At 53.5% G+C, this 27525-nt stretch overlaps 2 protein-coding genes across 3 annotated transcripts; one reads left to right on the top strand and one right to left on the bottom strand.

Annotated features, from left to right (window-relative positions):
* ADGRE5 (adhesion G protein-coupled receptor E5) lies at positions 1 to 17121 on the top strand. Its single transcript, XM_037041790.1, has 18 exons — positions 1 to 139; positions 5444 to 5494; positions 5668 to 5802; positions 6500 to 6655; positions 10984 to 11130; positions 11217 to 11263; positions 11349 to 11426; positions 12315 to 12492; positions 12574 to 12681; positions 12863 to 13086; positions 13890 to 14069; positions 14818 to 15009; positions 15197 to 15423; positions 15563 to 15629; positions 15757 to 15848; positions 15924 to 16098; positions 16200 to 16298; positions 16385 to 17121. The coding sequence occupies exons 1-18, from the start codon at positions 19 to 21 to the stop codon at positions 16412 to 16414; spliced, it is 2307 nt and encodes a 768-aa protein (XP_036897685.1). The 5' UTR covers positions 1 to 18; the 3' UTR covers positions 16415 to 17121.
* Positions 17092 to 27209, bottom strand: DDX39A (DExD-box helicase 39A). Of its 2 annotated transcripts, none has more exons than XM_037041791.1 (11): positions 27086 to 27209; positions 20827 to 21042; positions 20563 to 20690; positions 19866 to 19958; positions 19312 to 19495; positions 18509 to 18627; positions 18042 to 18173; positions 17839 to 17948; positions 17595 to 17739; positions 17321 to 17468; positions 17092 to 17240 (listed from the first exon to the last, which is right to left on the bottom strand). In XM_037041791.1, exons 2-11 carry the CDS (start codon positions 21032 to 21034, stop codon positions 17224 to 17226), a joined length of 1284 nt encoding a protein of 427 aa, XP_036897686.1. In that variant the 5' UTR covers positions 21035 to 21042; positions 27086 to 27209; the 3' UTR covers positions 17092 to 17223. The 2 variants fall into 2 exon arrangements, with proteins under 2 accessions (XP_036897686.1, XP_036897687.1); XM_037041792.1 differs by lacking the exon at positions 27086 to 27209 and adding an exon at positions 27028 to 27078 and having other exon boundaries at positions 20827 to 21038.
* Positions 27210 to 27525: the final 316 nt, after the last annotated feature.

Genomic DNA, 27525 nt, shown 5'->3' with positions numbered 1-27525 from the left:
GAGGCCTGAGGCCACACGATGCTGCACAGCTGCCAAGTCTGGGAACACGAACAGCCCCGGCCCGCCCGGCCTCTGCTTCCCCTGCCGGCAGCTCAGACCATGGGAGGTCCTCGATTCAGCGTCTTTTTCACCCTATCTGGTGAGAGTTTGGGGGTCCCTGGCAGCACCCCTTTGGTGCCTGTGCTTCCCATCTCCCCTCCCTCGTCCCTCCCTACCCCCGCTGCCACCTTGTGGTGAAATAGGAGGCACAGCTCGCAGCTCTGGGGCCTGATTTGGAGAAAGACGCATGGTTAGGTGGGTGCCGTGGGAGAGCAGCTGGCAGTGCCCAGGCACCCCCACGCCCAGGCAGGGACCCCCTGGGTGCTCTAAGAGCCTGTCCTCCCACACCCAGAGGGATCTCCATGCTCCCTTCTGGATCCATGTTGGAAGCTGCTTCTTAAGAGGGGAAATTGAAGCAGGGGGGAAGGAGGGGGACAAAAATGAGTGCTGTGACCCCTTCAGGAAGTCATTTTTAACAGATGGCTTAGAGGGGCTCTGAGGAGCTAAGGATGGGGACCCCTCTACTATGCGGTGTCCCCAACACATCCCCCATTGTCACAGTGGCAGGGGAAGCCCAGAGACCCTGCAGTCTTGCTCAGACTCAGCTGGGTCTCAGCTGTGGGTTGAAGGGATTACCACTGTGGGGTTGGACTTGAGTTTTGCGGTGACTTCCCCAGGCCTCCCTTCCCGCCCCACCCAGGGTGGCTCTAACGGTTATCAGGGCAGCTCGTTGCCTGGGCAACCAGGCAACAAAGACAGTTAAGAAATGACATTTGGGGTGCCAGAGCTTCCCCAGGCCACAGGGACAGGGTTCTCTGTGCTAACCCAAGCTAACCCTTTTTCCTGGCTTTGTTGAGGTGTGATGTGCAGAGCATATAATTCGCCTGTGGCATGCGTACAGTTGGATGATTTGGGTAGAGGTGTGTCAGGGGCCAAGTCCCAGAGCTCTGAGCCTCACTTTCCACATCTATAAAGTGGGGCAGAGCAAATCTGGTCTCCACTTTATGGGGCAGTGTTAAGGGCTGAGGGAGCCCTGGTTCTCAGTAAGAATTAGAGATTATTTATTGTTATTTTCATTGTGATGATGATGGTGATTTCACTGGCAAGTCTGGGGGATGGGCTGGGGGGTCCCGAGCAGGAGGAGCAGCCAGAGAATGATGGCCCCTCCCCTGCCACAGTGTCCCCAAGCAGGAGTCTGGCTACGCCGGGCAGGGCGCAGCTGGGGAAACGCAAACCGGATGGGACTGCGAGCAGACAACCCGCAGCTACTCTCCAGGCTCCTGTTTGGGTGACTTCCAAGGCCCCAGATGGAGAAGGTCTGGCCCAGCAGCCTCCATGGTGGGGGCAGAAAGCCTGGCTCAGCCTGTTGGGGCACAAAGAAGCCGCTCCCTGCAGGGTCTGGAGAGTTGACCCCTCACTTTCACCTTCCCCAGCCCCCTGTTCACCAGATTCTCTGTAAGGCTTTCCTGGGCTCTAAGCCCTAGTCTGTCCCTCTGTCCCATGAATGTGAACAGGGCCTCTGTCTCCTTGGGCAGCTGTGAGCATGAATGTCACTGCTGGGGACGGGTCAGCCCAGGTCCTGCCCTGCCAGTGAAGGCTTTTTTGTGGTCTGTCCTATAAAGAGGAACTGGTCCTGGCCAAGGGGATACCTACCTAAACCCTGTGGCCAGAGAGGAGAAAGAGAGGAACTCCAGCCTCAGTTTACCTAGCTGGGAGGGCCTCGGGGAGGGGGCCTTTGCCCTCTGCTGGCCTGCAGGGTAATCAGGTTTGGACACTGGGGCTGAGTGCTCCAGTCTGCACCTTACACAGCTCCTCAAGCTGTGCTCACCATGACCCACCCCCACATTTCCCTGGGAGCTCCTCCCAGGGAGACCCAGCCATGAGCTATCCCTTCATTTGGCCCAGGAAGTGAATCATGCCTGCTCTTCTCCCTGACCCCCACCCCTCCACTCACCATCCCCCCTCTCTGGATTATCAGGGCCTTGACTGCCTCCCCAGCATTTCCAGATCAGTGGGGACTGGACTGCTCCCTCAAGTCCTCCCATACCCCCACCTGCTGCCCCTGGCCCCTCTTCCCTCCCTTCCCCTTTTCTGTTTCCGTTTCTCTGTCTCACCCTCAATCTCTCTGTCTCTCCGCGTCTCTCTGTCTAATCTCTGGCATCTCTGTCTCTCCCTTTCTAGGAGTTCCTGGTTTCCCTGCTGTCTCTCCCTATCACTGTCTTCTTTATTTATTTGTTAAGATTTTATTTATTTATATTTTTAGAGACAGGGGATGGAAGAGAGAATGAGAGGGAGAGAAACATCAATGTGTGGTTGCCTCTGGCATGTCCCCTCCTGCCGGGGACCTGGCCCACATCCCAGACATGTTCTCTGACTGGGAATCGAACTGGTGACCCTTCACAGGCCGGCACTCAGTCCACTGAGCCACACCAGCCAGGGCCCTGTCAATGTCTTCTTAACTTCTGCCTCTCTATTTCTCTCTCATCTCTTAATTTTCTCTTTGCCTGTCTTCTTTGTCCCCTTTTCTGTGTCTCTAGCTCCTCTGTCCCTGTCTCTGTCTCAATTTTCTCTCTATCTCTGTCTCCTTGTCTGTCTCTCTGGTGAATGGCAAGGAGGTCCCCATCTCTAGAGGCCCTGCTGACTTGAGGAGGGCCCCCAGCACATGCCGTGGGAGGGGGTGCCACCAAGTGGCAGGAATGGCAGGTCTAGGGGGCCTGCACAGCGCCACCCCCAACATGAGCCCACAGCATTGTCCTGTGTGCAGGGAGCCAGGAGGTGAAGTGTCTCTACCGGGTCCCAGGCTGGCCGTTGGGACTGACAGATGTGGGTGTTGTGCGTTTGCACCTGTGTCTCTGAGAAAGAGTGGGTGGGCTGGAGCACCTTAGATTCGGGGGAATCGGAGAGAAGCCCTGGTCCCACCCCTTCATTTTTACATGAAGAAATGAAGACAGCAGACTTCCACCAAGATAGAGGCGTAGGTGGAAAAACTGTGCCTTCTCCCACAACCAAGTTTGAATACAATGAAGGTTTAGTAAACAAAGACGCAGCCAAAGAACAGAAAATTGAACTATATGGAAGTCCGAAAACAATGAACCGTTCAACCAGGACCGGTAAGAGGAGCGGAGCAGGGTCGGGCAGAAAAGATCCCCCGACCCAGGAGCGCAGGCAGCCGGGGTAGCAGCGCGGACCCAGTGAGGGTGTGGGGCAGGCTGACCGCAGTCACACACTTGTGAGCAGATAAACCAGCAGAGGAGTGAGCAGTGAGACGGACCACGCAGGCCCCAGTGGGCGAACCCAGTGAGTGTGCAAGGTGACCAGCTGACTGCGGTCACACATTCGCGCACAGTGGGACCAACTGCTTGGCCCGGAGGCGGCAGAGGGGACCACCATTGCTTTCCTTTGACCCCGCCCCCACATATAGCGTCACAACCCAGCCACTGAGTTGCCCTGCCCTGGTGAACACCTAGGGCTCTGCTCCTCATACATAACAGGCACGAACAGTCCAAAACATGGCTCAAGAAGAACTCAAAGCCCTGGAGCCGATAACTCTAAGCGAAAAAGAAATAGCGAACCTCTCAGATGCACAGTTCAAAATACTGGTGATAATGATGCTCACAGAATTGGTTGATTTCAGTCACAAATTAGAGGAACAAATGAAGGCTAAACTAAGTGAAATGAAGGGAAATGCACAGGAAACCAATAGTGATGGAAAGGAAACTGGGACTCAAATCAAGGGAGTGGACTAGAAGAAAGAACGAAACATTCAACCAGAAAAGAATGAAGAGCTCTGGCTGGTGTAGCTCAGTGGATTGAGTGCAGGCCTGCGAACCACACGATCGCGGTTCGATTCCCAGTCAGGGCACATGCTTGGGTTGCAGGCCAGTTCCCGGTTCCCGGTTCCCAGTAGGGGACGAATGAGAGGCAACCATACATTGATATTTCTTTCTCTCTCTCTCTCTCCCCCCTTCTCTTCCCCTCTAAGATAAATAAATAAAATCTTAAAACAAAAAAGAATGAAGAAACAAGAATAAAAAAAAGGAAGAAAGGCTTAGGAACCTTCAGGACATCTTTAAATGTTTCAACATCCGGATTATAGAGGTACCAGAAGGGGAAGAGGAACAGCCACGAGTGGAAAACTTATTTGAACAAATAATAAAGGAGAACTTCCCCAGTCTGGAAAAGGAAATAGACTTCCAGGAAATCCAGGAAGCTCAGAGAGTCCCAAAGAAGTTGGACCCAAGAAGGAACACACCAAGGCACATCAGAATTACATTAGCCAAGACTAAAATGAAGGAGAGAATCCGAGAAGCAGCAAGAGATAAGGGGACAGTCACCTACAAAGGAGTTCCCATCAGACTGTCAGCGGATTTCTCAAGGAGACCTTACAGGCAAGAAGGGGCTGGAAAGAAGTATTCCAAGTCATGAAATCCAAAGACCTACATCTAAGATTGCTCTATCCAGCAAAGCTTTCATTTAGAATGGAAGGACAGATAAAGTGCTTCTCAGATAAGGTCAAGTTCAAGGAGTTCATCATCACCAAGCCCTTATTGTTGAAATGTTCAAGGGACTTATCTAAGAAAAAGAAGATAAAAAATATGAACAGTGAAAGGACAGCAAACTCACAGTTATTAACAACCACACCTAAAACAAAAGCAAACCAAGAGGACAGCTATATCAGGAGCGGAACCACAGAAATGAAGAACACATGGAGGGTTAGCAACAGGGGAGTGAGAGGAGGAGAAGGGGGGAGAAGGTACAGACAATAGCACAGACAGTAGGTAGAAAATAGATAAGGGGGAGGGCGAGAATAGTGGGGGAAATATAGAATCTAAAGAACTTGAGACATGTGGTCATAAACTAAAGGGGGGGAATGTTGGAGGGGGTGTGCAGGGTGGAGGGGAATAAGGGGGGGGAATAGAACAACTGTAATGGTATAATCAATAAAATGTATTTAAAAAAAAGAAATGAAGACAGCAAACACGACACAAAGGCAGCACTTATGTGCTTAACTCCCACACGAGTCTAGGAGATGGTCCCCTCTTCATCCCCATTCTACAGAAGAGGAAGCCGAGGCGCCTGACCAAGGTCTGGAATTAGAACCAAGGCCACCTGGCTCTAGTCTATTTCCTGAACTGCTGCCCACAGGCCAGCAGAAGCCAAGACCCCTGCCAGGCTCAGGCCCCTCCCCATTCTTCAGTTCCTGAAACCCACCCTCAGGTGATGGGCGCAGACCCTCTGGTCATGGGCATCGGAGGTCAGGAGGGGCCACCTGCCACGTCTCTTCTTGGGTAATGGACAGAGCCCAAGCCTGACTGGGTGACACATCCGTCAGCTGTGTCATCCTCAGGCCTCTGTCAACCCTTACCTGTTCTGTGATTCCCTTACCCTCATCTCTCTGTTCCAGCGCTGTGTAGCTCTGTGCTGCTGTTTGAACATGGATCCCCGAACGCCATGGGTGAGTCTGCTAGGAGTAACTCAGTCCACAGCCAGAGTCCCAGCCCTCACCTGCACCTCTCAGCCCAGGCAGGGGAAAGGCCTGTTGTGGGGGGAAGCTCAGGGTTGCTCCCAACACTCTTCCTCAGGCCCTGTCTCAGCCTCATCTTGTGACTGTAGTCTCCATCCCCACAGCCTCTGCCTCCAAGGACTGTGCTTCCTGGTGCCCTGTACACTCCACATGTGCCAATGCCACTGCCTGTAGCTGCCTTCCGGGATTCCTCTCTTCATCTGGGGGGACCATCACCGACCCCTCAGACACCTGTGATGGTATGGAGGCTTGGGGGGTGGAGGGCCCGGATGAATGGTGGTTGGGGGTCTCAGCCTTTGTCCTCAGACCATCATCAAAAACAGAGAAAAGAGAAAGGAAAAGATACAAAGGTGACTGCAAACCAGACGATCGCAGTTCGATTCCCAGTGAGGGCACATGCCTGGGTTGCATGCCGGTTCCTTGCAGGCTAACTACCAGCAGGGGACACACAAAAGGCAACCATACATTGATGTTTCTCTCCCTCTCTCCTTCCCCTCTAAAGATAAATAAATAAATAAAATCTTTAAAAAAAGGAAGAAAGAAGAGATACAAAGGTGAAAAATGAAAAGTGAATAAATGTGGCTTCCTAGAGAGAGAGGAGCTAGGTTTCTATGAGCCTGGAGTCCGTGCCTCAGTTCACCCTTCCAGGCCTGGGGAGGAAGATGCAGATCTTCTACACATCCACCACTTCAGCACTTCCTCCTGTATCCAAATCCAGAGTGACAGGCAGAGAGCTGAGAAAAGCAGAGCTGATTGTGTGCGCTTCAGGAATGGCTTGCTCCAGCCACAGCACAGCAGCAGCAGTGTTGCCTGAGAGTCTAAGTCTTTCCCAAAAGACACTGATTAAGCATCTCCTATGCTACATAGGAGATGAGGCTCTCTGCCCTGAGGTCACTCATGCCTTTGGGAGGTGACCCTTTGTCCTGTTTGTTTCAGACATCAACGAGTGTGTACCACCCTGGCCAGTGTCCTGTGGAAAACTGGCAAGTTGCCAGAACACGGAGGGGAGCTACTACTGCCTGTGCAGCCCGGGATACAGGCTTGTTTCTGGGGCAAAGAATTTCAGTCATGAGAGTGAGAACACGTGTCAAGGTAAGAAGACCCCGTGTCCTCCATCTCCCCATTCGTAAGTTCTGTGGTCACCAGAGCCATTCCTGCAGCAGACAAGGGGCAGGTCCCTGGTCATAGGTGCAGTGCCCAGGTGTGAGTGGGGACAAGTGTGCCTGTGCCCATCCCACCAGCACAGAGGCAGGGTGGCACAAGAGACAAGTTCCCAAATCCGGATGTTGCTACCTGACAGCTATGTCTGTGATGTTGGGCAGGACACTTACTCAGAAGTCACTGGCAATGTGCAAGATGTGATATTATGGTGATTTTGTGTTAAAAAAAGAGTGCGGGTCTTTTACAGATAAAAACAAAAGTAGCTGTGCCTTTGGTTAATGTTATGACCTTGGACACGTTCTTCATCTCTCCATGCCTCAGTTTACCCACCTGGTAAAGGGAGTGACAAGGGTGCTGCTTCCTAGAACTGCTGGGAAGGGATAGGGGATCACAGAGCACAACACGTGGTGGCTGTGGGGCTTTGGATGATCGTCGCCGTGATCTGACATGCCCTCTCCAGGATGGACGGCGCCCCAGAGCCCGTGCCCCAGGGTGGCTGCTCAGAGAACAGCTGGCCTCGTGCATCCCCTCCCCAGGAGCAGCCAGGCCTCCACACATCACCAGGCGCTGCCCCCTTTCCGAGAGGAGCAGGCCAGCAGGGAAGGGGCTTCGGGCATCCGCAGGGGCAGATGGAGTCAGCAGTGGTCAGGCAGAAGCCAGGACTTGCCCAGAACCAGGGAGTTAGTGCAGGATACCGAGTGGAGGAGGAGGCTGGGCTGAGGATCCTGGAGGACTCATCAGGGCCCACAAGCCCACCTGGCTGAAGAAAGAAGAGCCTGAATCCATGGTCCCAGCCCCCTCCCTTTGGCCCTGCGTGCAGAAGGGAGGTGGCAGAGCCTCCTGATGGGAGGGAAGGGGGCACCTGCACCCACACCTGCCTGGAGCCCAGTGGGAGCGCTGTATCCACCACACTACTGGTCCACAGGGTCCCCGGTGGGTGGATGTTATGCCCCAAATATGTGGCTTGGCCAGAGGGCAGAGGAAATTAGAAAAAGGTTCCTCATCTCCGGGTGGACAGAGTGTGTTTGGGGAGTGGAGAGTGAGCTGATCTCTAGCCCCCATTTGCCTGCTTGGCTGGACACCCTCGTGCAGGGACACCCTGCACCACTACCCGTGGTGGCTGTGGATTGTGCTCGATGTGCCTGGACTGAGGCAAGCCCTTCGGCACAGGTGGTGGTTGTGGGGAGTGAGGAGATGTGCTGCTGTGTGAGGAAGGGGCCAGGGCTGAGAGCAAGGCCTGGAGCTGCTGGGTGGAGACACGCCGAACAAGAGTGAGGGGGACCTCAAGGGAGAGAGCAGCCTGCTGGTTTGGATCAGGACCTGCCGTCTGAGGGCCTAGCTTTGTAATGGGCTCAGCTGGGCCATCTGCCCGCCTCGGCGTTCCATCCTTTGCCCACCTGAGGGCCTGTCTACTCATGTCATGGCCCATGAGGCCTGCTTTGAGCAGGACCCAGGCCACTTCCTCGGCTGCTTGCCCCACTTTCTTCAGGCATCAACAGGCCCTTCCAGGCACCTACCTGGTCTCCCAGCCTCTGTGAACCCTGGGGCTCAGAACCCTCTGCAGAGGCCATTTCCAAAAGTTGAGAATGTCTTCCCCACTCACCTGACATCTTATTTGTGTAAAACAATGATGGTGGCGGCATTCAAGACACTCCAGGAGCTCACAGTGCAGTGCATTCCAGAGCAACATCTGTCTTCTGCACCATCTCCAGCGACTGACAGGATATGACCTGACACTGGAAGGCCTCTCAGAGTCCTGGGGCCATGATGGACCTGGGGGGCCCATCAGGAAAATTGGGAGAACGGAGATTCGGGCCCACCTCCCCCAACTGGCCCTGCCTCTGGCCAACAACCCCACCTGGAAAAGCTGCCTCTTGGCATTCTGACTCCAATTCTCAGCCACTCAGCCTGCATCCATTTCCTCAAGGAAGCCCCTGCCCCGACCCTCCCCAGTAATTTTAGTTCATGGAACTGTGGGCAGCTTGGATGGCTGGGACCAGTAGAATGACATGGGGGTAAGCAGGGTGACATTGACCTCCTCAACTCTGCCCCAGACTCAGGGAGTTGGGTGAATGAAGAGGCTCCCATCTGGACCAGAAGATAAGAGAAGGTGTCATTGGGGACCATTGCCCCAGGTTTAATCCTCTCCTGAGAAGGTCAACCCACTGAGGGACAGAAGATGGAGGCTGAGGCCCTTGGCAAAGCCCACAGGTCTGTGTCGCTGGTGAGAGATCAAGGAGCTACATGACAGAAACACCTGCCACTCTTCACGCATCAGCACCTGCTCCCCACTCCAGGCACCCAGCCCTTGCCCACCGCTGCCTGGGCTCGCCCGTGGACTCTCACCACTTCTGCCCGTCCAGGGATGCCTTCCTGAGGACTGGAAGAGGCACCGTTACTGTTCCAAGGCTGTGTGGCTGGATGTGGGCCCTGCTGTCCATCATGGCCTGGCACCCATTGTCCTGGCCTCTCTGGCACTATTTTCATTTCTTGGGCTCCTGCCCAAAAGTCTTGTCAGGCTCAGGGGTGGTTCTTGATCCATCTCCACAGGCTGGAGTCTCTGAATTAGCCTGGATGACAGACCGCTGTCTCACCAGAGCCACCAGGATTCTAAGGAGAACTCAGCCCATAGCCCCCACTCCTGGGGAGTCAGGGTAAAGGCCACCAAAATGAGCCCTGCTGAGGGAATGCAGCATTTCTCCTGCACTTGCTTCCGGGAAGGCCCACCCTGGCCTTCGCCCAAGTCCTCAGGCTGGATATGTGGTGGTGATGTCCCCGTGCCATCTGGGAGTTGCCTGGGAGTCTGAAGGAGTCAAAGCTGTCTGGGAGGACGTGGGCTGCTTCTGGCCACGTCTGGGCGACAAAGCGTCTAGGCCACCACGTTTACCCACAGGACACTTCCGTGTGAATTAGAAAAGGCACCCACACACCTGGGATGCTTTCAGATGCTTCTATGCTAGAAGGCTGCCCATGGCTGCAGGCGTCCACCACGCTCTCCTTCCCCTATAGATGTGGACAAATGTCAGCTGGGCCTTGGAATCTGCAAAAGCTGCCACATCTGTGTCAACACCCGGGGCTGGAGACCAACCCGGAGGACCCGAAGCTGTGCAGAGGTAGAGGCCCCAGGAAGACACTATGAGGCTGGACTGGAGCTGGGGAAGGAGCCGGAGCAGGTCCTGCAGCCCGAGGAGGCGGAGGAAGATTCTGAGGTTCCTGAGATGCCACAGGCCTACCAAGGGCCTGCCCCAAATTTGCCTTCCTGAGAGGCCCTGCCAGAGAGCAGGGGGTTTTCTGTGCAACCCCTGTGAGCACCCCTAGACATTCCCCTTTCTCATGTGTCACATGCAAGCCGAGGGAGGTGTCAACATGGGCCGGGGCCCAGGAGGGAGCAGGCAGGAGCCTTTGGTCAGGAAGTCCAGCCAGAAACTCAGTTTCCCTCCTGGTTTTGCCACCTATACACTGGAGACAATGGACCCTGCTGTGTCCATCTTGCAGGGAGGCCACCATAAGATGCTTAGAGGGTGAAGTTGAAGGTCACCAGTTGGTGGCCTGTGTACTAAATGTGGGGTCCTTAGTGTGGGGAAGTGAGAAGTGGGTACAATGAGCGGAGGGAGGGCTTGAAACTCTGGCTTTGTTCTCAGATGTGAATGAATGTACCTTGGGGAAAATCCCCTGCCACAAGTCCACCCACTGCCTCAACACCCAGGGCAGCTATGTGTGTTGCTGCCACGGCGCTGGAAGCCAGTTCCTGGGGCCCCCAATGGCCCAAACAACACCACCTGTGAAGGTTCAGAGTTCAGGTCCTATGCACATCTGGAGGCCACAAGTGAAACCATCTGATCACGCACTCAGTGGCGCACACAGGAACCCAGCAGAACAAATGCTGGGTGTGCCCTGCCCTGCAAAGTGTTCTTTTGAGGCTAAATGGGAAAGGGTCTCAAGGGGCCCAGGGAAGGAGCCAGGGTATGCAGGGGAAGGCTCCTGGGGGACCAGGCAGCAGCTAATCACTCACTGGGATGAAGGTATTTCAATACCACATATCAGTGTGGGGCTCACCTGCTACATGTCAGGCCTCTGCACACTTGCCATAGTCCCTGGGTCCACCACTTGGGGACCTGCAGGTCACCAGCTGTCATCATCTCCAGCAGAGGAGTAGGGGTAGGGGGTACTCACATGGAGAAGAGGGTGGGATGAGGAGGAGAGAGGAGCCTGATCTGGCCGGGACAGGCAGGGCCTGACTCCCCTCTTCATGTCCCCAGATGTGGACGAGTGCACATCCAGGGAGCATCAGTGTGACAACTCCACCTTCTGCATCAACTCTCCTGGCTCATACCTGTGCCACTGCCTCCCAGGCTTGGTGCCCAAACCCGGATTTCCACCTAAACATAGGACTACCCAGTGTGAAGGTACCTGGCCTGACTGACCCTAGACCCCACCTCCAATACACACAGACATTCTCTCACCTAATGAACCTCTGTTCTGTTCCCTGAAGTGATCTCTTTCCCCACCTGGACCCTTCCTCCTGGAATCAAGAGCCAGGTGAGTGACTCCAGCAGGGACTGCTCCCCGTGCTGCTCCCCCACCACAGGTGAGGCTCTCTGACCCCTTCTCTCCTCTCTCCCAGAGTCTCTCCAACTTTTCAAAAGAAGTCCAGGATCTTAGCAGAGGCTTCACGCCTGCCTCAGCCAAGGACACCATCAAGGTAAGGGCTGGACCTGGGGGGACCCCAGCACAGTGTGGGGCTGGCTGGGGATGCTTCTGGGTGAGTATAGGCAGCCCAAACAAGGGCCTCTGATCAGAGAAACAGGTGTGGCTGTGTGCACAGCATATACACCCCATAGATATCCCCATCTCACAAACACAGATGTACACACACACCCTGGTTCCTGGGTCCCCCAGTGGCTGGAGCAGGGCCCTCAGACGCACACTCACACTCAAGAGGAATCTAATGGCTACAGAATGGAGCAAGGGAGGATCTTGCCTCTGAAGCTGAGCCAAAAAGTTTCCAATCCCCACTGCCCTTTCTGCTGTGACCTCAGGCAAGTGACTCCCCCTGCATGGGGCTCAGTCTCCTTCATGCAGTGGTTGTGAAGGGTTAAGTGAACTAAGAGAGGGCTTGGAGATTCCTGCCCGGCGCACGGCATCAGACATAAGTTTTAGCATATGCACTTAGCCCGGCAGGAATACATGAGCCCCTTATGTCAGTTTTCTAGTAGCTTTATTTTTTTAAAAAGTAGAAGTAAACAAGTGAAATTAATGTGAAGGTTGCATTAACCCAATAGATTCGAAATATTACCACATCAACATGGCACCACACGTGGCTCATGGCGACTGTCCTGGACAGTGCAGACTGAGAACAGTCCCTGGCAGAACATCTGGGACTGATAAATGTTAAGAGCCATTGTTTCAGGTGCTCCCAGGCATCCACTCACCCCACTACTTGTCTTCTGGCTACTGCTGTGTCTCCATGTCTCTCCCCCAGGCACCCTGGGTGGTTCTCTGGTGTGTCCCCTTGTGAGGGAGTGAGATCACGTCCTTTGGGAGGTTCCTGTGGTGCAGTGACCCAGCAGCTGTCACCCTTCACCCCCAGAATATCATCAAGGCATTGGATGAGCTACTGGAAGTCCCTGGGGACCTGGAGGCTCTGGCCCTGCCTGACCGGCACCATGTGGCCACCTACCTGCTGTTGAACCTGGAAGAAATCCTGAGGACCCTGGCCACAGCCATGCCTGAACCCTCCTTCACCTACCATTCTCGTGGGGACACAGGTGAGGCCTCTTCCTGCCCCACCCCAGCCCTGGGCCTCAACCAGCAATGGGAGCCCCCAGTCACTGCCCCTCTCCCCTCAGAGCTGTCCCTGGTGATCCAGGAGCAAGGGGATGGAACCGTCACCCTGGGCCAGAGCCATGCACGGATGCAGCTGAACTGGGCTGAGGCAGTTGGAGTCGGGGAGCCGGGTAACAGCAGGGAGATGGAGGGGGCGCCAGGGAGAGGGAAGAAAGAGCTGGGTGTGGCTAGGGGTGAGGTTTCGAACATGTAACAATTGAAAATGCCAAATTTATACTTCTTATAAATTTATACTCCCTCAGGAGGGAGGAGGGAGGGCAGGAGAAGGCAACCGGCCTGTCTGTCCCCCAGGCCCCACCCTGGCAGGCTTATTCTCCAGCCGCAACATGCAGAAATTGCTGGCCAATGCTTCACTGAAGCTGGACCCTGAGAAGAAAGCGCAGTTGGAAAACACACACGGAGTTCCTGTCAGTGGTGGCCAGCCCAGGCTCCTGTCCACTGTCAACACGGTCTTTCTGAGCAACAAGAACACGGAGAAACTAGGCTCCCCTGTCAACTTCTCCTTCTCACACCCTGTGAGTCCTTGGGTGGGGAGGGGAGATCAGTCCCGCTCTTCACCCCATAGGCAGTGTCATGGTGGCCCCTCCGCAGTCTCCATTCCCCACCTCGGTCCATTCTGCTGCTTCCTTAATGTACCCCAGGGTCTTTGTACTTAACTGCGCTCCCTGCCTGGGACAGCTTTCTCTCACATGACTCAGCCCTTTACCTGTTTCTAGTCTTTGTTCTAAAGCCACCTTCTCTTTTAGGCTCTTCCTGACCTCCTTATTTACAAGATTTTTATTTATTTGTAGGGAGAAGGGACAGGAGGTAGAAAGAGGGAGAGAAACATCAGTGTGTGGTTGCCTCTCTCACGCCCCCTGCTGGGGACCTGGTCCACAACCCAGGCATGTGCCCTGGGAATTGAACCAGAGACCCTTTGGTTCACAGCCTAGTGCTCAGTCCACTGAGCCACACCAGCCAGGGCTGACCTCCTTATTTCAAATTACAACCTGTAATCAGTCATGCCCTACCTTTCTCTATTCCTGCTCTTTTTTCTTTTCTTTTTTTTCCAATAGCACTTATCACTTTCTACCACACTATCTAGTTCCTCGTCTGTTTGGTTTACTATATACTGCCCATCTCCCCAGAGCATAACAGCTACACAAGGGCAAGGACTTGTGTCTGCTCTCTTCTGTGCTGTGCCCCTGGCTGGCACACACAGTAGGTGCTCAGTAAATGCTTGTCAATGCAAAGCAGCCCTTTCTCAGACCCAGCCCAAGCTCAGAACCCGAGAGCGAGCTCTAGGCTAACATCTCTGACCACCCCCACCTGCCCACAGGAGGAGGAGCCCCGGTCACGGCAGGAGCTAATCTGTGCCTTCTGGAAGGGTGACAACGACAGTGGCGGGTACTGGGCCACCACAGGCTGCTGGAAGGTGGGCAGCAGGAACGGCAGTACCACCTGCCGATGCAGCCACCTGAGCAGTTTTGCCATCCTCATGGCCCACTATGATGTGGAGGTGAGCAGCCCAGGGCCGCCCTCAAAGCCCACAGATAAAAGGCCGTCTCAGCTGAGACAAGCAGCTGGTTCTTGATGATATGGTTCTGGGTGGTTGCACAGCCCAGGTGGGCCCATGCTGCATCTCCCCCACCCAGTCCCCTCTCTGGGTTCCACAGGCCACCTCCCCGTGACCCAACAATTAAACACTGGCCTGATGCCAGAGGCCCTATACCAGCTAGTGGGCCCCTGACTACCCACCCCGATCCAGTGGGTCTAGTTGTTAAATATCACTAAAAGCTGAAACACAACTTTCTGAATGTGGTGATCCATAAATATATGGCCATGTGGATAATTGGAATCGGCCAGGCAGAGTAGGGAAGATTGGTGGTACAGGCCAAAGACCCAGGAAATACTAAACTGGGGTCTGTGAGCTGATAAGTGTGGCCAAGCAGATGAGGTCTGAAGGGGACCCACCAGTGCTGGAAAAAGATGGGACAGTCAAGACTTCACTGAGGAGCTTTTTGGGAGAACAGTCTGGGTGCATAGTGGGAACCTCGCTGCACCCATGTGTGTGTGTGTGTAGGGGGTGGCATTTAGGATGACAAAGATATATCAGACTTGCTCTGTTGTTAAAGGCAGAGAGGTGGGGGGTGGTGATCAGCCTAATTTGAGTCCTGCAGGCCAGTCAGGTCTCAGGTGGGTCTGGGCTGTGGGACCCACAAGGAAGACCCTCAGGGTGCTGATCAAGCCCTGCCCACCCCACCTAGGACCTGAAGCTGACTCTGATCACCAAAGTGGGACTGGCACTGTCGCTGGTCTGCCTGCTGCTGTGCATCCTCACCTTCCTGCTAGTGCGGCCCATCCAGGGCTCGCGCACCACAGTGCACCTGCACCTCTGCATATGCCTCTTCTTGGGCTCCGCCATATTTCTGGCAGGCATCGAGAACAAAGGCCGCGAGGTGAGGCCAGGCCCTGTGGAGTGCCCCACTTGCACCAGGGCACTAGGCCAGCAAGGCCTTGGGTAAGGGGAGCTCTCCCACTCCCTGAACCCCACCTGTTGTAAGGGTGGGAGATTGGCTGCCTGTGGCCTGGCAGTGGGTGTCCTAGCCATTTGCTGACATGGGGGTTCCCCCTCCGCCCCTGCAGGTGGGGCCGAGCTGCCGCCTGGTGGCCGGGCTGCTGCACTACTGCTTCCTGGCCGCCTTCTGCTGGATGAGCCTGGAGGGCCTGGAGCTCTATTTCCTTGTGGTGCGTGTGTTCCAGGGCCAGGGCCTGAGCAAGCGCTGGCTCTACCTGATTGGCTACGGTGTTCCGGGGCTCATCGTGGCCATCTCAGCAGCAGCCTATCACAATGGCTATGGCCGTGAACACTTGTGAGTTTGGAGTGGTGGGGCCACAAAATGGTCTGGCATCATCCAGGGACATGGGGTGGCGCACCAAGTATGTGGACCACACACAGTGCTCCACTCCCCCAACTCCCCTCAGGCTCCTAATTCCTCCCTTCTCGCCCAGCTGCTGGCTGACAAAAGACCACGGCTTTGTCTGGAGCTTCAATGGACCTGTGGCCTTCATCATTTTGGTAACTATCCCCTCACACTCCACCCTCAAAGCCTGAGCCACCTGGCCCCTCACTGAGCCCAACAGATCAGCTCTCCCTGCAAATTCTAAGGACAACCCCTAATACAAACTCTCTGCTCCCCGCCCAGTGCAATACTGTCATCTTTGTGACAACTGTCTGGAAGCTCACTCAGAAGTTCTCTGAGATCAACCCAGACATGAATAAATTAAAGAAGGCCAGGTGAGGGCAGGGGCTAACGGAGAGAGGTGGGATGTTGGGGCTGGCCCCCTGCTGCAGCTGCTGTCTCTCCCCCAGGGTGCTGACCATCACAGCCATCGCACAGCTCTTTGTGCTGGGCTGCACATGGGCCTCCGGCTTGTTCCTCTTTGATGGGAAGAGCTATAGTCATGTGCTGGCCTACATCTTCACCATCCTCAACTGCTTTCAGGGCCTCTTCCTCTTCCTGCTGCACTGCCTGCTCAACAAGAAGGTGGGCTTTGGGTCCCCATGTGGAGGGGAGACTGGTACTCTCCCCCTTCCCCTACTTCTCAGGGCTGCACCTCCCCTGACCTGGCATCTTGGGCCCTGCAGGTGAGGGAGGAGTACTGGAAGTGGGCTTATATGGTCACTGGAAACAAGTACTCAGACTTCACCACGTCTACATCAAGCTCCAGCCACAACCAGACTAAGGTAAGGGCCAACCCTGGTGCGGAGGTGCTGGGCCAGAAGGCAGCCTTGGGCTGGACTTGGTCCTCACTGGGCTCCTCTCTCTCCAGGTCCTCAGGACGTCAGAGTCTGGAATGTGACGACCGGTTCTGGCCAGACCAGTAGCTCCTGTGGCCTCCTCAGCAGCTTTTGCACATGCTGAAGACTGTCCCCTCCTCTGCCACCACCCTCCTCTCTCTGCCCTCCTTGGAGAGGAAGAGCTGATAGTTGTTCTCTGGCAACAAACCTAGAACACACAGCCAGGGTAAAATCGGACCTGATGGGCCTGCTTGTGGCTGCCTCTGCTGCACCCCAGCTGGGACCCCAGGTGGGCAGGGGCTGGCCCAGGGTGATAGCCTCTTGCCCTGGTACACAATGCCCCGACAGACAAGGGTCCTGTGCCCACCTGGCCTTCCACTCATCTGTCTGCTACAATCAAGAGGGCAGGGTGCTGGGATTCGACTTTTCCTGTTAAGCTAAGACTGAGGTCAAGGATGGGAGAAGGGCATTACTGGCCCCGTGGCTCACGGTACAGAGGCCAGTCTGCCTCTTTGGCAGAGGGATCTCACTGTTTTGAAAGTGGTGGATATTGTGTAATTTTTTTTATTATCTGTATAAACTTTTCAATGTTTATAGTCAATGTTCAATGTTCAATGACACTTAAATCTCACATTGATACAGAAGGTGGCTTTGCTGGCTGGCTGGGGGCTCCCTAGCCAGACCCACTGTGTCTGTGAAATGCAGAGACCAGTAAGAAACAGATGGGTGAAAGGCAGGCTTTCATAATAAAAATTTATTCTTACACAAATCTACAGCTTTTAAACAGTAAAAAGAAAGGCCTGCTGTGGCCCAGAAAGGACTTGAAGCAGCACGTGGGAAGCAGGGTGGCTCCAGGATATCAGGCGCGTGGTTACCGGCTCTGCTCAACTGTAAGACACACACGAGGCAGCCACTGAGAAGGGGAGGCCCCTGGACCCCAGCCCACCCCTCCTGCCCGAGCCACTTACTGTATGTGGAAATATCGATTTCTTCAGGAAGCTCTGCCACATTCACTTCGAACCTGTCCTGAACATCATTGAGGATTTTGGCATCATTCTCATCTGACACAAAAGTGATAGCTAGGCCTTTGGTGCCAAAGCGACCTGCACGGGCCACCTGCGGGGAGATAAGAGCATAGATTAGGCCACAGAGACACAACCTGGGGATCTGAAGACAAGCTGGGCCTGGTTCTCACGCCAAAAGGGATCACCAAGGAGGTGACACCTCTCTGGGGCCACTCACCCGGTGGAGGTAGGTATCCGAGTCCTCAGGCATGTCATAATTGAAGACGATGTTGACTCGCTCAATGTCCATTCCTCGGCCAAATAGATTGGTGGCCACCAGGATCCGCCGCTGGAAGTCCTTGAATTGCTGATAGCGTGACAGGCTGGGCACAGGAGGAAGAGGTAGCTATCAAGTACTGGGTTCCTGGGTAGCACTGCCTCCCAGGGTCCTGCCTTGGGCTTTCATGGCAGCACGTACTCACCGCTCTTCCTGCGCCATGCCCCTGTGGATGGCGATGGCTGGGAAGTTCTGCTCCACAAGCAGCTGGGCCAGGGCCATGCAGCGCTGCACCGACTTCACGAAGATCACCACCTGCCAGAGGAAGGCAGTGGAGTCAGGGCCAGAGTTCCCATGCACTGCCCTCCCAAAGGCCCAGAGCCCCTCCACAGGCGAGAGCAGTGTCACCTGGTTGAACTCCAGCACATCCAACAAGTCAAAGAGTTTACGGTTCTTTTCACTGTCTTTGAGCTTGACATAGTACTGCTGCAGTCCGTGCAGTGTGAGCTTGGTCTCATCGTCCACAAACACCTCCATAGGCTGAGGAGAGTGGAGCAGGAAGGGGTGGGCAAGGCTTTACTTCTGGGCACTCTGCCTGCCCAGAACCTTCCAGAAGCAACTCCACGTTGTGATGCTTCCCAGAGAGGCTGCTGCACCCAGTAAACACTTCTCTCCCAACAGCTGGATCTAAGCTCTGGTCTGGCTCAGGTCTGGACCAAGCTCAGCTCCCAAACTGACAAAACAGAGGAGGGAGGGCGGGCTCCACAGCCTCTCAGCATTGTGCTGTGGGTGTCGTGCAGCAGAGTCAGCTTGGGCCCCATGACCCGGGAAGACCAAAGCTGCTGCACTGTGGTCTTGGCCACTGCCCTACTCACATCTTGCATGAACTTCCTGCAGACGGGCCGGATCTCCTTGCTCAGGGTGGCACTGAACATCATGCACTGCTTCTCATGAGGTGTCAGGCGGAAAATCTCTTGCACATCCCGCCGCATGTCTAGGTGGGGAAGACAAGAAACAGGTGGGCCTGAGCTCCTGCCAGACCTCAACCCCCACCCAAGACCAGTCCCAGTGCCTCCCAACCTAGCACCAAGATGGGGATGGTGTGCACAAGGAGTAGAGGGAGGGGTGAGTCCCCAATGCCTATGGGGTTGGACTCAGGGTGAGCGCAGGCCCAGGAGGAGCTGCAATCCACTTACACGCTGCCAGAGCGAAGCAGCCGTGCCAGCGTACCTGGAGCCACACTTCAGGGAGGGGAGCCTGAAGCAGAGACAGCCGCTGGGGTGAGAGCTGCAGCTGCCTCCCTGGACACAAGCCCCATCTCTGACTGGCCCTGTCAGGGCTCACTGAGGGTAGGCAGGGGCCTAGAACTAACCCAGCAGGAGATGAGGCCATGGCAAGCCCAGGACTAACATGTATGAGGGCTCATTTGGGCCCTGTGGTCCTACTCAGCTTGAGAGTCAGAAGTAGCAGGTCGCATCAGTCTAAAACAAGTAGAACTCGCCCTAAAATCATTTACAGGAGACCTGTGTGCCAGCCACCCGCATGACCCCAATGTGGGAAAGTCCTTGGTCTATCTGTCAGAGCCCACCTGGCTCTGGAGTCTGTGGGGCTGAGAGGGAGGAGGATGAAGCTGGATGGGTCTCTGGCAGCCCCCACAAACCCAGTGAGGGACACTCACCCAGCTGCTCCAGCATCTTGTCACACTCGTCCAGCACAAAGTGCTTCACGTTCCTCAAGTTGAGGCTCCTGTTCCGCACGAGTGCCAAGATGCGTCCTGGAGTCCCCACCACAACGTGGGGACAGTTCTTCTTCAACACCTCTTCATCCTTCTTGATAGAAAGGCCCCCAAAGAACACGGACACCTATGAAGGTGTAGAGGAAGTCATTTTTGCCCATCTAGGGGCTGAAGCCTCTCACTCCACTCCATAATAACAGTCACCCAGCTGGTGGTCCTGCCACCTCAGGCTGAGGGCATGCGGCAGGCTCCAATACTTGAGCCTAGAGAGGCCTGAGAGCTTGGGCACAGCTCCACTGAAAAGCAGCCCAGGGCGGAGACTGGCACAGGCCTCTGGGGCCATGCATAATTCACCAGACTTTTAAGGAGTATAAACCACCGCAAACCTCAAAGGCAGCTGCTACAGCCAAGTTTGGTAAATGCTGGCTGGGCCAGAGCTGAGGCCAGCCAGGCTGCAGACAACCACGTGACGCCCAGCCTGGCCCAAGGAGGCTCACCTTGACACTGGGCATGTACTTGGAGAAGCGCTCATACTCCTTGCTGATCTGAAAGGCCAGTTCCCGAGTGTGGCACATGACCAGGACTGTCACCTGTGGGGTAGGCATGAAAGACTCACCCAAGGAAGTATCCTAAATCCTCCCTGGCCAGAGCCCACACTACTGCTCTCTAGCCAGTGATGGGCCCCATGCTGAGTCTCTGCTCTCCAACTGACCTGGCCACCACACAACCTCCCTCTTCACCACACACCCTAAGAAAACCAGAGCTCATGCACCCACACGCAGCCCAAGGATGTTGCCCCAGCAGGACAAGAACATAACACTGGTATTCACCTCAATTATCCCCTAAGAGAGTGGCACACAATTTTCATGACATGAGAAGACAGCTATGGTATCTCAGCAGCAAGAGCAGTAACAAAACCGTGTGCAGTATAACCCCCCTTCAGAAATAGGGACAGTTTAGAAAATATACAGTAAAAACTATGGCAAATCAATGGGTACTTTCCAGTTTTTTCTCTTGCTTTATTATTCTGGAGAGGAATTTTGTTACAACTAAGGGGGGGAATTTTGTTACAAGTACTGTACTTTGTTTTAAAGGGCCACAAACAGAATGTGGGAACAGAAATTTTTAACAGAGGGGCTGTTAGGGCCTGCTAGCTCAGGCAGGTTAGGCCTGGGAGGGAGGGTGCCCACCCACCTGTCCATTGACGGGTTCGATCTGCTGCAGAGTGGCTAACACAAAGACCGCTGTCTTGCCCATTCCAGACTTGGCCTGGCACAGGACGTCCATGCCCAGGATGGCTTGGGGAATACACTCGTGCTGAACTGAGAGAGAGAGAGAGTGTCTGAGTGATTGGAAACCGGATGCTCCCTCTGTGTGGGCCCCTCATCAGGCGGTTGAGGGAACCACAGTGAGGACAGTCAGAGGAGGGGTGTGGTGGGGAGGACCAGGGAAGCATACCCTCAGATGGATGCTCAAAGCCACAGTCCACTATGGCCCTCAGGAGCTCAGGCTTCAGCAGAAAGTCCCGGAAGCCAGAGCTGTGGATGGAAACGTATGACCCCTTAACATCTTTCTTAGGGGGCGCTGGGGTGCTTTCTGCAGGAGCCTGGGGCTCTTCATCTTCCTCATAATCCAGAAGCTCATTTTCCACATCCTGTTCTGCCATAATGCTGAGGACAGAGGAGAGAGGAAGGGCTCAGAGAAGCAACTGAGACGCAGGAAAACCCACCAGGCAAGGGAGAAGGCTACACAGCAACTACAGGCTGTTGACACAGGTCCAAAGGAGCTATGCACTGAGGTCATTCTTAGGGGCTGGCCTGGAAAGCCACCCAGTTGATAAAGCTGAGACAGAACATCATTTGGTGGCTCCTCCTTCCCTCACCCCCATATTAACTCCAGGAGCATGTCCTGTCAGCTCCTTCTGTGCAGCACCTCCCAACTTCAGCCTGTTGTAGCCGTATCTCTACCACTCTCCTCCAAGCCACCTCAGCTCTCCCTATACCCTGCCAGCTATACCCACATGTACATACACTTGCTCTCAGAGTGATATCCCAATTCCTCCCCACAGCCCTCACAACCCATCTCCTTGGCCCCTGCCCACCTCATTCCACACCACCCATTTCAAATCACCCCCATCCATGCTTGGTTGCTCAGACTCATCAAGCCCCTACCCCAAGATTATACAGCCCACTGATGACACCAAAATGAACTGCTTCCAGGTCTTCACACACATGCCTCCTTCTCACCATTCCGGTCTCAGTTCTAATAAACCACCTGAGACCACCTACCTTAAAGAAGCCCTGTCCCTATCAATCCCCAAGGAACCCACCCAACCTGCACCTGGTGCTACAGAGACCTGAGTTTGTGAGAGAGCAGCATCTGCCCAGCCCCAGATCCTCTCTCTCTGTGATCTGCACTGGGGAATTAAGTGCTCTCGTGAAAAGGACTCCCAATGGGTGTGGGTCAATAAAAATGAAGCCAAGATGGTAAGTGGAATTAATATAAAGCTCACCTTCTGGCTCTACTTAATCCAATACACACGGAGCACCTTCTGGGTGCAAGAGGTGCTACAGGTGTTATAGGGATCCACATGTGACAATACTGTCTTTGTTACTCCTGCCCCACGCCAGCCTCCAAACTAGTGGGTAGAGGTGCTGAAAGAGCCCCTCTTCCTGAGCTGGGCGCAGAGGGCCCTGGGCCCAGCTTCTGGCCCTCCTGTCACTCATGCTCTCTGCTACTTCATTTGGTCCCAGGGCCTCAGCCACCTCTGTGCTGAGTCCTATCAAACTTGTGTCTCTAACAGCACTCCCCTCAACTCCAGGCTCGATTTCCAGCCACCTCTTTTATATTTCCCTGTGGAAATTCAGTTCAAAATGCCCAGTAAAAACCCTTCGTTTCTTCCCATAGGCCTGCTCACCCATCTTGGAAATGGCAATTCCATTCTTTCAATGGCTCTGTCTTTCCTTTCTCGCAGTCCTGTCCAACCAGCTAACAAATTCCACAAGAATCAGGCCAGTTCTCACCCCTGCTACCTTGCAGGTATCAATTACCTTTCTTTCCTTTTAAATTTTTATTTATTGATTTTAGAGAGAGGGCAAGGGAGAGGGAGAGAGGCCGGGTGGGGGGCAGGGTGGTCAGAAAGCGAGACAGAAACATCGATTTGTTGTTTCACGTATTTATGCATTCATTGGTTGGTTTTTGTATGTGCCCTGACCAAGGTTCAAACCATCAACTTCGGCATATGCAGACGATGCTCTAACCAACTGAGCTACATAGCCATGGCCCTTTCTTTTTCTTTTTAAAAAATATTTTACTTATTTATTTAGAGAGGAGAAGGGAGAGAGAAAGAAAGGGAAAGAAACACCAGTGTATGAAATATGTCAATCAGTTGCCTCCCGTGTGCCCCGAACGGGGGGCCTGGCCTGCAACTGAGGCATGTGTCCTGACTGGGAATCGAACTGGTAACCTTTTGGTTTGCAGGCCTGCACTCAATCCACTGAGCCGCACTAGCCAGGGCGCCCTTTCTTTTTTAAGTTAGAACAGTTCATTAAAATATTCACATACTACATCCTGTACAGTGTACAATTCAATGGTTTTTTGCATAATCATAGATATATACAATCACCACTACAGTCAGTTTTAGAACATCTCACCACCTCAAATTACTCTTTAATTATCATATCCTCCCAAACCCATTGGGAACCATTAATTTACTCTTTCCTACGAATATGCTTATGTTGGACATTTAATATAATGGAATTACACAATATGTGGTCCTTTGTTTCTGGCTTCTTTCACACAGCATGTTTTCAAATTTATCCATGCTGTAGCATGTATCAGTACTTCATTCCTTTTCATGGCTGAATATTCCACTGTACAGAACATAGTACCAGTTCATTCATTGCCAGGTGATGGGAATCTGGGTACCATCATCTCTTGCCTAGATTATGCCAACAGCCCCCTCACTGGCCTCCCTGTTTTCCATCCCCCATGACCCTCCATCCACTCTCCCCATAGCAACCAGAAGGAACTTACAGAAGCTAAGTTAAGAGAGTGTCAGTCTTGCTCAAAACCCTCCACAGGCTCCCACTGTGCTCAGAATAAAACTCAAAGTTCTCACCATTCTACCAGGCCCTATACAACCTGGTCCCCTCTAAGGTCAGACCTCATCTCTCCCACTGCCCTCCCTCACTGGTCTTAGCTGCTGAGCCTCCAACACCCTCAGCTCCTTTACACACGTTGCTCCTGCTGCCCAGAGAGGTCATGAACTCCTCCACTTCCTTTAGGCATGTTGCTCTAGAAAGGCAGTTACTGCTGGCCCCAATCTAAAAAGCACCCCTCAAGTCATGCCAGCCCACCAGGCAAGAGCCTAAAAGAAGGCTTGGTCTATATATACCAGATAAGCACTCAACAGAAATGGTGAGTAAATGAAACTAAAATCAAGGCCTCAAGGCAGTTTAGAGGCTAATGTGAGCATATACTATCTGATTCTCGAAAGAAGCCAACTGATACAAGCCCTGAGGATTCTAACAAGACAAGAAGGGGTCATTTCCCAGGCAGCAGGCAGAACAGGGGAAAGAAATGGGTCAGTCCCAAAAGCACCAGACCCTTTCTAGGAATGAAGAGCAGGGCTGGCTGGCTGGCTGGCTGACAAGAGAGGCAGAAGACAAAGGTAAAGGAGCTGGGCAGGTCCAGGATGTTTGTACCAGGGAATCTTTGATTAGGCTTTAGATTTGAATCACTCAATCAGTACTTGCCCTTCATTTGCCCAAGAGCAAGTTACTAGGAAAAGCAATGGGGGGATGAGACAGGAATCAGGGAAAACCAGTCACCAAGGGAAAGAGGATTAACCAAGGCAAGGGCCGTGTTAAGTAGGAAAAAGAGTGGAATACCCTACAAGGTGGGACCAACGTCCTGGGTGATGTGCGGGCATGAGAACCAGCGATGATACACTAGGCTTCAAACTTAGCTGAACAAGAGACGGTATTAAAGAGTCAAAAAAGAGGACTTTCGGCCAAGGTGGAGGCATAAGTGGAAACACTGTGCTCCCTCCCACAACCAAATTTAAAGACAGCAAAGTTTTAGAAACAAAAACGCAGCCAAAACAGTGAAAACTGAACTGTGCGGAAGTCCAACACCAACGAACCACTCAGCCAGACGGGTAAGAGGGGCGGAGTCAGTAGCAGGCGGGTTGGGCTGGAAAGATCCATCGGTCCGACTGACCCAGGAGCGGAGGCCAAGGTGGTTGGTGGATCCCAGACGTGGGGTGGCGACAGGCCGGCCCAGTGAGGGCTCAGGGCAGCTGGCTGACTGTGGTCACACATTTGCGTGCAGATAAACCAAGCGAAGGAACGAACAGTAAGACAGACTGCTAAGGCTAGGGCCCCAGTGGGAATTAGAACCTGAAAGCACCACCTGGAAAGACTTTCTCGGGGTCGAGGGTCCAGGAGAGGCTCCCAGGCTCACAGAGAGTTCGTTGGAGAGACCCACAGGATCCTGGAGAGTACACGGGCCCACAAACCCGGGAACCAGCACCAGAGGGGCCCAATTTGCTTGTGGGAAGCCCCAGAGGGGACAGAAATCTGGGAGAGTGGAGCAGAGCAAAGTGCCATTTTCCCCCCTCTCTGACCCCACCCCCCACATGCAGCGTCACAACCCAGCAACTGGGTCCCCTGGCCCTGATGAACACCTAAGGCTCCACCCCTCATACATAACAGGTTCAATCAGACCAAACACTATGACTCAAGAACAGCTCAAGGCCCCAGAGCCTATAGTTCTAAGTGACCAAGAAATAGCCAGCCTTTCAGATGCACAGTTCAAAACACTAGTGATCAGGATGCTCAGAAAATTGATCGATTTTAGCCACAAATTAGAGGAACATATGGAGGCTAAACTGATTGAAATGAAGGGAAATGCACAGGAAACCAATAGTGATGGAAAGGAAACTGGGACTCAAATCAAGGGAGTGGACAGGAAGGAAGAAAAAAAATGACCAAACAGAAAAGAATGAAGAAACAAGAATTCAAAAAATGAGGAGTTTAGGAACCTCCAGGACATCTTTAAATGTTTCAACATCCGAATTATAGGGGTACCAGAAGGGAAAGAGGAACAGCCACGAGTGGAAAACTTATTTGAACAAATTATAAAGAATTTCCCCAGTCTGGCAAAGGAAATAGACTTCCAAGAAATCCAGAAGCTCAGAGAGTCCCAAAGAAGTTGGACCCAAGAAGGAAATCACCAAGGCACATCATAATTACATTAGCCAAGATTAAAATGAAGGAGAGAATCCTAGAAGCAGCAAGAGATAAGGGGACAGTCACCTACAAAGGAGTTCCTATCAGACTGTCAGCAGATTTCTCAAGGAGATCTTACAGTCAAGAAGGGGCTGGACAGAAATATTCCAAGTCATGAAATCCAAAAACCTACAGCCAAGATTTATCCAGCAAAGCTTTCATTTAGAATGGAAGGGCAGAAAAAGTGCTTCTCAGATAAGGTCAAATTCAAGGAGTTCATCATCACCAAACCCTTATTATATGAAATGTTAAAGGGACTTATCTAAGAAAAAGATAAAAAATATGAACAGTGAAAGGACAGCAAACTCACAGTTATTAACAACCACATCTAAAACAAAAGCAAACTAAGAGGACAGCTAGATCGGGAGTGGAAACATAGAAATGGAGATCACATGGAGGGCTAGCAACAGGGGAGTGGGAGGAGGAGAAGGGGGAAGAAGGTACAGAGAATAAGTAGCATAGATGGTAGGTAGAAAATAGGGGGGAGGGCAGGAATACTATGGGAAATACAGAATCTAAAGAACTTGTGAGTCGTGGACATGAAGGAAAGGGGGGAATGGTGGGGGAGGGGTGTGGAGGGTAATGAAAGGGGGGAATAGGACAACTGTAATGGCATAATCAATAAAATATATTTAAAAATAAAAAAAGTCAAAAAAGTCGTTTTGCTTTGATGGGTAGATAGATTTGGGAACATACAGAGTTTGGGCAGCAAAATTTCCTAGAAGTGGCTAGCCAGGATCTAAACCTCAAAACAAGTTAGATCAGGAGACAATTTGGCGAGATTTGTCCCGCTCAGGGTGGGTGACAGACTGCTGAGAACCCAGGAGCGGATGAACTTGGAAGCTGATACCACAAGTGACAACTCATACACGCACGTGTACTACCCTTTACCCTCAAATTCTAGAAAGAATGTCCACTTCAAAGTTTATTCCCTAAAGCATGTTTTTTGCCCTAAATCTCTGGAACCACGAACTCCCCCTAACGCAGAGCAACAACTGAGCTGAGTCCCTCCCGCTCGGAGAAGCCCGTCACGTCTAGAGGCTTCAGCTTCTCCCATTGCGGTACCAGATGCGGCGTCGCTCTCCGAACACCTCCCCATACAGTCTCGAGACGCCTCGAGACCTCCTCGGACAAGCAGGTTCTCGCCCTAAGTCTGGATCTCCCCCTGGGGCGCCATGACAGCACATCCCAGAAGAGAGTCCGAGTCCCGCGCGCCAACTGCCGTCCCGCCCCGGCGCATGCCCCCCCGGGGCCCAACGGTCACAGCCGCGCGCGCAAGCGCCCCAACCGCCCCGCCCCTCCTGGTCTCGCCCCCCCCCCCATTCCTTCTCCCCTTAACCCCCGGCGTCTCTTCTCTCCCGCTCACCCGCAGGCCCAACGTCCCCGCACCGGGACCCCGCGCACCCGATCTGCCGCTCAGCTGGTTTCCCGTTCGCCTCCGCGCGCTCCGAGAAGAGCCGACCAAACCCGGGTACCGGTCCCGCGCCCCAACACGAGCTACAGTGCTTCCGGCCTCCACCGTCCTACTGAGGGTGCGCTCACTGGACCGCTGGCTTTTCAGTCAAGAGAAGAGGAAACAATGATTGGAGTCTGCTGAAGACTTCAGAAGACTATTGGTGGAGAGACGGAAGAGGGCGTGTCTCTTGCCTCGCGTTCATTGGTCAATCTAAAAGTAGACTCCTGGAGTTGGGTCGGCTTCTGTTTGCGTACCATCCGGTGATCAGGGTTTACTACACGGTGGGCGCCGCCATAATTGACACTGCCGGGCGAATGATTGAGCTGTAGCTACTGTGTTACACACGAAGTAGGGCCTCTATTCGGCGCACGGGATTTAGGGCTTTTGTAGTGGCATTAATTGCGACGA

The sequence above is a fragment of the Sturnira hondurensis genome, unplaced genomic scaffold, assembly GCF_014824575.4.
Source record: "Sturnira hondurensis isolate 20B ecotype Veracruz unplaced genomic scaffold, ASM1482457v3 Scaffold0003213, whole genome shotgun sequence".
NCBI lineage: Eukaryota > Metazoa > Chordata > Mammalia > Chiroptera > Phyllostomidae > Sturnira > Sturnira hondurensis.
The sequence above is the reverse complement of the archived record's forward strand: the minus strand, read 5'-3'. Positions and strand labels throughout refer to the sequence as shown.